This window comes from Microtus pennsylvanicus, chromosome 2 (genome assembly GCF_037038515.1).
Source record: "Microtus pennsylvanicus isolate mMicPen1 chromosome 2, mMicPen1.hap1, whole genome shotgun sequence".
NCBI classification, from domain to species: Eukaryota; Metazoa; Chordata; class Mammalia; order Rodentia; family Cricetidae; genus Microtus; species Microtus pennsylvanicus.
This window is the reverse complement of record NC_134580.1, coordinates 37,836,362-37,849,497: the sequence shown is the minus strand read 5'-3', so window position 1 is coordinate 37,849,497 and position 13,136 is coordinate 37,836,362. Positions and strand designations below refer to the sequence as shown.

Genomic DNA, 13,136 nt, shown 5'->3' with positions numbered 1-13,136 from the left:
GTTATTAGTGCAGTCATATTTCTATCTCAACGTGTGATAATGCCAGCGGGATAAATGAGAAAGACATTGAATCTTCACACAAAGGAAATGGGTTTTATAATGAGTGTGGTCTGAACAGAACTAATCTCTTTCTTGGATCATTACTCCACCTAATCATAAAACTTTTTTTAATTCAAATCCTTGCAGGGTTCTAATTGGTGACCTCGGAGCCTGATAATTGTTTAAGATAACGGTCCTTTGCAGAGTACTTAATGGTGTTTGCAATTAAAAGTGAGAAATGTGCTTTAACCCCTGGGTACAGCGAAAAGGTAGATTTTCTTTTTCTCAGTCTTGAATAGCAATTCTTTCTTCTGTACAGTATTGACTTAAATCCTTACTAACTCATAATTAGTCAAACACAGTCTGTGAGCTTCATGAATATTTGACAAATGCTTTGAGTTATATGAAAGATAACCTCTTTAGTCTTTGGGCCAGCCAAGGGCGTTACTCGGTTTGGAAAGACAAGCTTGGCTCTCTTGTCATCCTTGCATAGCTCCATCTTCTCGCTTGTGCTTTTTGTGGTTTGTGTAGTCACTGAGTCACAAATAGTTATTTTAGATCTTCCTTTTCGTATTATCTGATGAAGGTTGTCTGAAGCAGAGGAATGTGCCCACCTGTGTGACCACGAACCCAGTCTCCCATCCTCTTTCCGTGTGCACAGCTGGGGTTGCAGATGTTTGGCTGGCTGTGTGCTGTTATGTCTGGAACTTCCTCTGCTGTTTCTCTTGGATTTCTTAGTACGAGTGACTGTCAGTGAATGGAGTCAATTTCCTTTCCATACAGAAGTTCCCGGGCAATAAACTTAGTCTATTCTGTCTGCGTACTTCTTGGAAGATTTTGTTTTGTCTCAAAACCATCCTATTTAAAGGGTGGTATTTTATGGAACAGAAGAATTTGGTTCAGCCTGCACTAGAGGCACACTTCAGCTCTGCCGTTTGTTTAGGGAGCAGGGAAGCGGTAGTTTCTGTTCTGAGCAGTATAAGGACCAAATGTATAGAAAACTTCCATTATATTGTCTAGGATATATTAATTGCTGAACTCATTAGATTCCATTAGATTCCTGGATGGTTAGGGTCCATCCAGTTTATCTTTACTATTTAGTCCTTATTGTTTCAAAATTGCAGCAACCAATTTTATTAATAATTTAGTGTTTAAGAGCCAGAACATAGTAACTTCTGAAGGCTTTAGAATAAGGAGGCAAACTTAGATTTCAGTATGCAATGGACAAGCATATCTTTGTATTTTTCTTTACTGTAATGTCATTGTGTGTGTGTGAGAGAGAGAGACAGAGAGCTATAATTAAGGAGAAATCGAGAGGACATTACAAACAATACAGAGACAAGTGTTGGCAGTGGTGCAGAAACCTTTTACACTCTGGGGGAAAATGTGAATTAGTACAGCCCTGATGAAAAATTATATAAGAGATCTCAGAATTAAAACTAGGACTACCATTGAGCCCGGCATCTGTATGAGGGAAGTGCAGGCACTAAGCAGAAAAATGTCACCCTTTGATGATGTTTCTCCTGACATTATACACTGTAGCCAAGCTTTGGAGTCAACTCCCAGAAGTGGATAAATACATAAAGAAACTGTACAAACTGCCCCACGTATATGACTCAGGGAACACACTCCAGTCCACTGTCCTCATACCCTGAGGTTATTAGGCTGCAGGAATCCAAAAAAGAGTTTGCCAAGGTGTCTGAGGAAGCCAGGAAGCCATTTCACTGGCTAGGCGGGTTCTTACTTGTTCTTGTTGGCTCTTTTCCATTGGAAAGGTGCAGTGTGTTTTCTTTTCCAGAGAGATGGTGCTATCAGAGCTGTTTCTCTTTTCTTCTATAGGAATATAGGGAGGTAGACAGCCATCTTAAGTAATGCTGGCATTATTGTTCTTCTAATGGAATGAATAAATCACAGAGTAGTTTTTGTAAACAAAAGCTCGCAGCCCTGGCTGTCCTGGAACTTGCTCTGTAGACCAGGCTGCCCTGGAACTCAGAGGAATTCACTGCTTCCCAAGTGCCGGGATTAAAGGTGTGTGCCTCCAACACCTGACCCCAAAGACAGTTTTATTAAAGTTTGTGTGTGGGGAAGTAGGACATGCAAGTTAAAATCTGACCATTTGCCAGGAAGAGGGGAAATGGAAGGGAAGAAACACACACACACACACACACACGCACAAAACAAAACAAAATTCCCGCTTTTTAAGTTCAGCCTGGTGGTCAGGGAAACAGTGAAAGCCCAGAGTGTCAGGGAAACGAAGATTAGGAATCCATATTCAGAGGGCTCTGAGTGCCAGGCTTCTAATGTCTTAAGGCAAAGAATTGCGTGAGGGCTGCATGACTGGCTGGAAATAGAAACAGTAGAGTGTGGTGACATACTCGTTTAATCCAAGTGCTTGGAGACAGAGAAAGGCAACTGAGTTCCAGACCAGTCTGGACTATATGTGGAGTTTCAGGTCAGGGCTCCCAGAATGGGGATTGTCTAGTGAGATGAGGAAAGGGCCCCAAAATATTGAGCCCCTCTCCCATTTTGCCCTGTTGTCAAATGAAGCCTGGGTATAGGCTGTCTTCTGTTCCTAGTCTGCTACTTTGTACGCTAATCTTGATGTTTTAGTCTCTAGTCTCTGCTCCTCTGCCACACCTGCATTAACACTGTGAGTGTCCCCAAATGTAATGACAATCTAAGGTGCCTTTATTTTGTACTCAGAATCAGAGTCGCTCCTGGAGAGTAGTAACGACAGAGTGAGGAGTGAGGCCTAGGCCTCGGATGTGGAGGGCGTCTTAGTCATAGGCAGGTTCTCCTGTGCATTGATGATTCTGTCTAATTACCTGCATGGGAAGTAAGCCATAAATACAGTCCAGTGCCCAGCAGAATTACTTGGCTTTCTTAATTACCCACGAGATGCTAAATTAGTAATTTCATCTTCTTTCCTCTTTCCTTGTCCTTCTAGATCAGTATGACTGTCATTTCCTTATGTGTAGGTTTTTACCTTATGTATTTTCTCTAAAAATATTTGTTCCAATTAATAGAAATTAGTTTGTTTCCAAGAGTGCTTACTATTTAGAGTGCCACTTTTTCCTTCATTAATGATGTGCTTACATGTATTTATGAGGAGCTTACCCATCCTTACTAGGCAGTGACAGGTGTCTACTCTGCCATGTCATTTGTTTCTTCTCATGGCACACTGTTTGCAAGATGATGAGTTGAGTGAGTCGTTGGCGGTTAGGTAGGTTTTAGCAGGAAAAATGTCTGGTTTGGATGCAAGAGGTGTTTCTTTAGGCCTGCATTACTTAATTAAAATAATTTGTAAGGGAAACATTTAGGAGGTTAGAAGTTAAAATTTTCTTTTCAGACCAGCAGATGCAGTGAAACTGTAATTATCTGTTACATAGTATTTCTGATGGCTGGAAATGCAATCCGTAAGTCTTTTTTTTTTTTTATTGAGAAAAGGAGAAAAAAAAAAAACAAGTTTCCACCTCCTCCCAGCCTCCCATTTCCCTCCCCCTCCCCCCACCCTCCTCCCCCTCCCCCCACTCCTTTCCCCCTCCCTCTCCAGTCCAAAGAGCAGTCAGGGTTTTCTGCCCTATGGTAAGTCCTAGGTCCTCCCCCCTCCGTCCATGTCTAGGAAGGTGAACATCCAAACTGGCTAGGCTCCCACAAAGCCAGCACATTACGTAGGATCAAAACCCCGTGCCATTGTCCTTTGCGTCTCATCAGCCCTCATTGTTCGCCATGTTCAGAGAGTCCAGTTTTATCCCATGCTTTTTCAGTCACAGTCCAGCTGGCCTTGGTGAGCTCCCAATAGATCAGCTCCACTGTCTCAGTGGGTGGGTGCACCCCTCGTGGTCCCGACTTCTTTGCTCATGTTCTCCCTCCTTCTGCTCCTCATTGGGACCTTGGGAGCTCAGTCCAGTGCTCCAGTGTGGGTCTCTGTCTCTAAGATCAATCTTGAACCCCAACTGTACTGTTCTGCTTACTCTGAACTTGTTTTCTGAATGTTGAGCATGTATTTCATTCTTCTTACATGAACTCCTCATTTTACTATAGATTTTGTGACTCCTCTTGGTAGTCACATTAGTTGTAGTGATTGGCAAAGGCTGTGGTTCACACCGCTTCTCCGCTCTGTAGGCTGGTCTCCATTAGTAAAGGCTGTGGTTCACACCTCTTCTCCGCTCTGTAGGCTGGTCTCCATTAGTAAAGGCTGTGGTTCACACCGCTTCTCCGCTCTGTAGGCTGGTCTCCATTAGTAAAGGCTGTGGTTCACACCTCTTCTCCGCTCTGTAGGCTGGTCTCCATTAGTAAAGGCTGTGGTTCACACCTCTTCTCCGCTCTGTAGGCTGGTCTCCATTAGTAAAGGCCTTGCTACCTTCACTCTCTGTCTTGGTGGAGCTGGCTGATTGTGTTCTCTCACAGGTCTAGCACAGCCTCATGGCACAGCACCTTTTATACACTACTAAAGCATGATGTTTAGAAGACCACTCAATCGTTGGCTGCCACCCGTTTATGTGTGTGCTCAGCTTGTTTCAGCTATCTTAAAACAGCTGCTCAGGCATCTAGAAACCATGCACGTGGCCCTTGCTGTGCCAGTACTAGACGATGGACACAGCAAAGGCGTAGGGATCGGCATCTGTCTTCCCTGGGCCCCATTCTTCTTCTGGGGAGTAGAAGACTGTGGGTCTGGGCAGCGGGAGGCCTGGGGTCTGGGTATGCTTTAACTTGGTGTTAGATACTGAACTGTATTTTTGGGTTGTTCTAGAGCTACAAAGTTAAACTAGAAAAAAAATGCTGCCCTTCAAGAGCTCCCTGTTGTAGGGGCCTTTATTGTAAACGTGAAACACCAGGTAAAAGTTCCTTCTGTTGTGTTACTGTCATGACTTTGAGTGCGCCATCTGCAGTCCTCATGTTGACCTGCCTACTTTTCACTTTGTATGCACTGCCCAGTCTCCTTTCCTTTGGGATGCTTCTGCTGCACCCGCTGACATTGGTGCAGCTCCCCATTTGTTACTGAACTGTGAGTCACTATCTGATGTTGACGCTAAGAACCTGGCCTGCCTTCTCGTCTCCACCTTACTATGCCCAGCATTCTGGGAGAACCCAGGGCCAGGCACCAAGACTTCTGTGATCATGAGGTTTTGTAACATTATAAGAAAAGCTTGAGACCTTAGTAAAAGTTGGGATTCTCAGTGTGTAGATGAGCACCCTTGCAGTAATGTCTCCTGGGGCTGCACCCCCTCACTGAGAAATCCATACTCCTTTGCCTAGAATTCTTCACCAGACCTTTTAAGAATTTAGGCTTGACTTTTTCTGGTTTTTAAGTAATCTTGCACATCTCAAAGCAGTCACTCCTTTCTGTACCATTTGTGTACAATATTATGTTTGTCTCTGCCTTGCTCTGCGGATTCTCTTCATAGATAGTTCTCAGAACTTAATAGGCTTTAGGTACATGCTAGTTGGTATTGTCTCAGTACTGGTGAATGTCAGTCCATTAAAATATTACTGATTCTCCAGGCTCTCTGCATGTAGTCTCCAAACCTCTCTGTATTTAAGTGAGATGCATTCCAGGTGGATTCTCTTCCTGGGTCCAGTGCAGAAGCCCAGGAAGAGGACCGAGTGAGCTGTGAAGAGCTTTTCATTCCCAGCCAAAGTGTAAAACTTGAGTGTGGCCATCTCTTTATACATTTCACTTATAAAATTTATTTATTAAAGGTGTTTTTTGAATTTAAAACAATTCTCTACAACTTAATTTAAATTTTATACTTTTAAATTAATAATAATAGTCACACAATTTAAAAATACAAAGCTACTCCTTCCCCTCTATGCAGCATTTTACTTAGGTTACCATTTTCTTATTTACTGTAGGGAGATAATGAGTATACACAGTGAACTTATATCTTTGGCTATATTTTTAGAGGATTTGTATATATTGGTATATTTTATGTATTGGGTTAAAAAGAGGCCATTGCTTCAGAAGCTCTGGGCCAGGAAATTAACAGATTAACAAACAGCATTAGTTACTCTTCTCATTGCTTTGACCAAATACCTGATAAGAAGCAACCGGAAATAGGAAGAGTTTAGATAGCCCATCGTTCTAGGGAATATAGTGCATCCATGTAGCATGGTAACACAAGGTAGCAGTGTATGGCTGCTGGTCCCATGTACCTTTGATCTGCGAGTGTAGAGCGCATAACAAAGTTAAGCACAGTCTAAATTCTCAAGCTCTCCCCCGACCCGTAACCACTTCCTGCAGCAAGACTCCCATCTCCTACTCTTCTACACTATACTAGCATGCAAACAGCTGAGGACACAGGAACCCATGGGGACATTTCACATTCAAACAAAGCACCAACTGAGACTAAAGCAGACGTTACTGGAACCGTTTCTGAAATAACAGCGGTTTGGGTCTGTGACTTGAAAACAGCATTACCTACCTCTGTATTCTCTGAACCCTTCATCGCATGTTGGTTTGCTTCTGAGTGGGAAGGTGGCTGTGGATTCAGTGAAGGTGTGTGATACCAGGTGTGAGCTTAGAGCAGTGAAAGTCAGAGCCCCAGGGCGTCTTTCCAGGAACTCTGATGGGGTCCTTGCTTGCTGACTTCATTTTTATAGCCAGCAAAAGGGATACATGAATCTGTGGGGAGCTTCAGGAATCTGAGCTACTTTTCTGTCCTGAGTAACATAGGCTAGGCATCCAATCATAGACAACTGTTTTGATTTTGCAGGTTGTCTGGTACCGTTGTACACCCGCCCCCCCCCCCCCCCCCCGCGCACACACACACATTGTATTTTGCTGGATTTCTTGAAAACATCAAAACTACTTATAATCATCAAATAAACATACAATAAAATTGTAGTTGATTGGCTTACAGAGATGAGATAGTTCAGTAGTTCAAGTGATTGCCTTGAAAATGTGAGGACCAGAGTTCAGATCTCTAGACACTCATGTAAATGCCACAGATGCACAGACAGGACCCCCAGAGCAGCTTGGCTAACAAGACTGGTGATATCAGTGAGCTCTGGGTTTGATTGAGACACCTTGCTTCGGTGGGTAAGTCAGGGTGGGGGCAGGCTATCAAGATGATTCCTGCACTAACCTAACCTCTGTATGCGAGTATGTGCACCCAGGCTCCCTTGTATTCACACTCTATCAAAGCATGCATGCATCTTGTATTCACACTCTGTCAAAGCATGCATGCATCTTGTATTCACACTCTGTCAAAGCATGCATGCATCTTGTATTCACACTCTGTCAAAGCATGCATGCATCTTGTATTCACACTCTGTCAAAGCATACATGCATCTCACACAAACGTGAAAAATGGGGAACAGCCTAGTTGTTTTAAAGGAAATTTTAGTTTACCTAGTTTGTTAACTCTTTTGTCAAAGATTATTTCTAATTATTACATGAATAGATAATAAAAGGTGGGATTTATTTTCTTTTACTAATTAAAACTGGAGTCTTGGATTATACTCAGTGAAGCAGCTGACTTTTGACTTGTTTCTGTTTAATTACTTGTTTCCCTCCCAACTACATGACTCCCCCCCCTCTTCCACTAAGATGAATTAATGCTGCTCATAAGTGCATAAGGAGTGGGCCAACCACTGGAGCTTAGTCAGCCTACCAATGGCCACACCCCCAAAGAATGAGTCTCCCTTGGCTCCTGGCTCCTCCATTAGGTAGGAGGCCTTTTAAGTTCCTCCCTCATCCATATTGGAATTTCGGCTGGCTCGTTTTATACAGGTAACTGCAGCTACTAATGAAAGCTAATGAGTAATGAGAAAGTTTCTTTGTAGGATAACAATTTATGTTCTTTGGCCAACATATGTGATGTCTTCAGCAATTGGGTCTTGCTTTGTGGCTCTGGTGGGCAACCAAGAGCGCTGCTGTAGCCTGTGTTGTTTTGGAGACCTCTGGGGAGATATCTTTTGTCTGGTGATGCAGTTTTTGTTTAATAGCCATGTCTTCCTGGAGCAGCACTGACCATTTATGCAGACTTCTTCCATTTGAACTACTACTTAAAAAATACATTTTAAAATTATTGTCCTAACTGGTAAGCTTCCATAAAGTGTTTTCATAACCCTTAGCTTTGGTTAGTTCATCTCCTTCTACCCCCACCCCCTTTTATACTTACCACTCTTAACCACCACTGGGCCATGTGTCAATAAGATAGGTTTCCATATACTCTTCCTCTGGGTTACTCCAAAGGACTTAGTGCTTCTTATTGAAGAATAAAACTTATTAGTTTATCCTACCATTGACTCCGAAATTTTTCAACTTGGTATTTATTTATGGGAAATGCATGAGCATTTCTCATCTACAGATGCTTTCCTTCCTCTCATATCCTTCCCCAGCACTCTAGTTCCTGTTGCAGTGTCTCCTGGCACCGTCAGACCTCTAATGCCAGCCAGGTACCCAGTGATTCTGCCTGGAGTTTGGACGAGAGTAGGGCATGTGTGCATACTGCGCCGACTGCACCCACAGTCTCCCAGGACAGAGAGGCAGACACACACACACACACACACACACACACACACACACACACACACACACACACAGAGAGAGAGAGAGAGAGAGAGAGAGAGAGAGAGAGAGTTAAATAAGCAAGCCATCCCCCTTTGTGCACGCATGTCATCCCTAGCTCTTGCTCTTTCTCTGAGCCTGTCTCTTGCAGTTGTTGGGGTGAAAGGTCATAAAAGTACTTGTAGTGGAAGCACCCGAACCAGGGGCTGTAGATGATACACAGAGTGAGTGGCATTGTATGCTCTTTCTAGACTCTGAGCCTTGCCCATGGCAGGTGCTGGACGACAGTAAATGTTTGTAGAAATAGGATTTCCAAACCAACTTAGAGACAGTTTTTTAAAAAAATTACAAAAAAATGAAACAAAACTATGATTAAATAATTTTCCACCTTCCCTTTCCTCCCTTCAGCCCCCCCTTATGCCCCTCCTTGTTCTTCTTTTTTGTGTCTTTGAGCCAATTCTTGACAGTACAGGCTTTAGAATGCCAGGCAAGAGCAGTTACTAGGGCGCTGGTGCTGAGTAATGCTAATCTGAGCTCCCAGGGGGCTTAATCATTAATTTCTGTTTAATTGTTTGATTTTGTCTTTGTCCATTTTTCCCTTCGTTTGCACGTATAGCTGAGGGCTGCTTTGAGAGCTGTGCTTTGTGCCTTTTTCATCTGTGAAGATTTCATTGGTAGAATAGGAGATGTGTCATTACTAGAAAAAATGATGTCAGTTTAACAGTCTGCATTTCTGCCTTTGGTTTCCTTCCGCAATTAGCTAGCCAGACCCCATACTTGCAGCCCTGTGTCACATGCTTCATGGCTCTCTTTTTGCCTCCACAGAAATAGAAAAGTTTCAGAAAGGAGAAGGCAAGGATGAAGAGAAGTACATTGACGTGGTGATAAACAAGAACATGAAGCTGGGACAGAAAGTGCTGATTCCTGTGAAGCAGTTTCCCAAGGTAAGGCGTGAACCATGGGCTGCTGCTGTCCTGAACCCCGGGGAGCAGAGGCTATTTGGCTCACACACATTTGAAGCTAGTTCAAACTTTATAGTGAACTTAGTGATTTGATTCTTTTGCTTGTTTGTTTGATATCAGAATAAATTGTGGAGTCATGTCATCCTAGCCAAGTACACAACCTGCCTTTCTTTTCAGTTTCCTCATTTAAAATATGAAATCGAGTGGTTTAGAACTGTGATTGTTTATGTGACATGCATAGAACTGTATCAGGCACGTGCATGCGTAAGCACCTGTTGGCACAGACTTTCTCTCAGGTGTCATATGTGGTCATATATAGGTTTATTCATAGGTTTATGTAGTGTTCATTTCTTTGAGTTGCAGAGGGAGAATCCTTACCCACTGTGCTGGGGCTAGCTTAGACAGTTTTCACTTGGATTTTATTATACATTACATTGCAGGAATGTTGTATTTATTATAAGTCATTTTCTGCAGGTAGGTTTATTTGTCAGGCCAAATGCCAAGTATTAAAATGGAGCTACGTTCAATTTTTCGAAGAATTCCTGTTCTTTTCCCCCTGAAGTAGTTGCGCAGCGTGTGGTATCCGTAGGTAAAGCAGTTGGATGGAGCCTGCCTGGGCTCCCTCTGCAGCGTGTTGCACTCTCGGGGCTTTGTTACTCATTCTGTTTTACGTTGGTCTTTTCTTGTGCTCTGATGACTAACAGCTCTGGGTGTTTGTGCCTACTGTTGTGAAGGACATGTTCTTTGACCCATTTATCTCTTGGCTGCATGTGTTTTGATGACTGACTGTTAGGAGCTGTTTTCAGGTCATAGGTACAAATCTTTTATCATTTTAGCTTTTACATTAAGGGTGGTATTGCATCTCAAATGAGTTTTGTAAATTGTATAACTTAGAGCTTTTTTGTGGGTTTGCCATGTCCTTCAGCAGTCCCTTGTTGGAAACTTAACCCTAGACTTGACTGTTAATCATGTTTGGAGGTGAGACCTTTGCAAGGTGCAAGACAGTTCACGCTTTGATGGCATTCATGGCTTATAAAATCAGGTAGAGAGACTGAGGAGGCGACTAGTGGGTAACATGTTTGTTGCTCAGGCATGAGACCTTGAGTTTAGCCCCCCTGTAAAGGCTGGCCCTAGCAGCATAATTTGTAGCTTTAGCAGTAGGTACAGAAAGCCAGTTACTCTGTAGGAGGAGAGCCCGCTTGTTTGTCCCAGCCACCCGGCTAGTTCACACACGAAATAACTACACAGAAATTGTATTCATTAAAGCACTGATAGGCCCATTAGCTCTAGCTTCTTATTGGCTAAGTCTTACATCTTAATTTAACCCATTTTTATTAATCTGTGTATTGCCACGTGGCAGTGGCTTACCAGCAAGGCATGTCTATCTCTGGCCGTGGATTTGTGGTGTCTCCTTGACTCTGCTTTTTTCCTCCCAGAATTCAGTTCTGTCTTCCCTGCCTACATAAATTCTGTCCTATCAACAGGCCAAGACAATTTCTTTATTCATTAATGAAAACAACACATAGTCAGGAGGACCTCCTACACCATTTTCCCTTTTCTGTTTAAACAAAAAGGAAGGCTTTAACTTTAACAGAGCAAAACTACATCTAACAAAACAGGTATCAAGCAAGAACTACAGTTACAATATTTATATCTACTTTATCTTTTATTATAACTAAGGAAAACTATAATTATAAATTCTTCAACTCCATCAAAGACTCCAGAAGGATATAATATTACCTAAGTAAACAGGAAATACATTGTAAGCAACTTCCAAAACTCTAGAAATGATAGAGACATCTCGCTGCCTGGACAGTCACCCAAAGTTCTTCTGTACCACTGGAGCATCCAATCTTCAGCCCATAGGCCCATAGTATCCAGCAGATTTTTCCAGCGGAAATTTCAAAGACAGGTCAGTCACTTTCTTTTGTGTCCTCTAGAATGTCTCACAGACTCTTTCATGAAGCAGGAACCCCGAAGGATCATCTCACATTTAGGCAAGTTCAGTAGTCATTTCTCTGCAGTTCCTGCATGTCCAGGCAAGAACAGTTTCTTGCCCAAATGACTAAGGAGCCTCTTCAATGCCCATCTTCCTCTTGAAATAATTGGTGCTGCCAGGAGCAGATGTACTTCACCATCATAAAAAGTCCTAAATTTTTTAAACATTTAAGTGCCATATTCTGAAAGATTTGAAGAATACCTATCTAACTGAAATATATCTCTATATATCTAGAAAATAGAACATGACTACAAGCTTGATTATTAAAGATGATTCTCTATTAACCTATATTTCTTAATTATACATTACATTTTAAAATGAGCTACACATTCACAATACCTTAATCAAGATCAGAAATACATATAACAAACTTGACCTTAAATTTGTATCAATAAGCCAATATCTGTACCAAAGCAAATTATTTATCTCTATAGTATATACCTCTTTAAATGTAAACAAACAATTATAAACTATTTGGGAATATGGGCATAGTTCTGTCCATACTACTTCCTGCTGTTTGGGGGCACTGTTAATCAGATCTTTCATGGTGTTTCCTGTGTGCTAGGTTCATCTCAGTCACCAGTTGGGTGAAGTAATTTTTAGGGGGTGTTCTTGGCAACCTTTCAGGGGATCTTGAAAACAAATTATTTGTGATACTCTTGAGTTAATGCTGGAAATGCAAATTGATGGAATTCTCTGGGCACTGTAGATCTAGGTAGCTTTTGGCACTCCCATCCCTGAGCGCTTGTGAGCATGCTTTAAATTGTGCCTGCATTAGCTCCCAGCTTCTCCTAGGTCTTTTTTTTCCAGGTAGGAGCCAGAAGCTGCTTCTGTCCCTTTCATCTTTTCTGAGAACTTTGATCCACATTGACTGCGAATTTTGCTGAATGCTTTCTTGCCTTTGTTGTGGTAAATACTAGGTATTGCTTACCTTGTTTACAGACTAAATGTTAAGTTTTGATTGCTTCGAATTAATCCTTTGTTAAAGGCTACTTGATAAAGACATTGATTTGCATACTTCTGGATTCAGAATCAGATATATTCTCCAGTGATAATGTCCTACAACTTGTATGTAATATTTCTGTAGGATTTTGTTATTAGTTTTATGTTGTTTCTATAAAGTGAGTGAGAAAGTGCTCTTCGTTGCTGTCTCTTTCAAAGACTTGGGTAGAGTTCTCTCAGAGCTGCCTGGCCTGGTGCTTGGTGATGAATTAACTGACTGTTGTAACACTAGTTATATTTGCTAATTGGGTTTTTCTGAAAAAGTCATTTTTATGGGGCTTGTCCATTTCATCATATTTTAAATACTGTTCCTTCACATCCATATTGTGATTCTCTCTCTAGAGTTCAGTGGGGCCATTGCACTCCCTCTGATGTCCTCAAATCATTCCTAGCATTCTGCTTGCTTTTGTTAGCTACATTTTTGTTTGATGGTTGCTTTTTCCTCCTGTTCTTCAGATTAGATTTTCATTGTTGTATTTATTTTCTCTGTTGTATTCATTTTTTATTAATTCCACCAGGTAAATGTTTTTAATGTCAGCTACAGTAATTAACATGTATATTACACTTTTCTCTTGCCTGTTTTTTTTTTTACCCCATTTACTCCAAGAGTTATTTTCAG

General features: G+C 41.9%; 1 protein-coding gene across 4 annotated transcripts in view; it reads left to right on the top strand.

The window, feature by feature from the left end:
* Khdrbs3 (KH RNA binding domain containing, signal transduction associated 3) overlaps positions 1-13,136 on the top strand; it is a 138,932-nt gene that overhangs the window by 43,475 nt on the left and 82,321 nt on the right. For all 4 annotated transcript variants that reach the window (XR_012909630.1, XM_075960876.1, XM_075960874.1 and 1 more), the window contains exon 2: positions 9,380-9,498. Coding sequence is in view for 3 of the 4 variants with exons in the window: in XM_075960876.1 (XP_075816991.1) it covers positions 9,380-9,498 (119 nt within the window). In the remaining variant the exon portion in view is untranslated. The remainder of the gene's footprint in view (positions 1-9,379; positions 9,499-13,136) is intronic.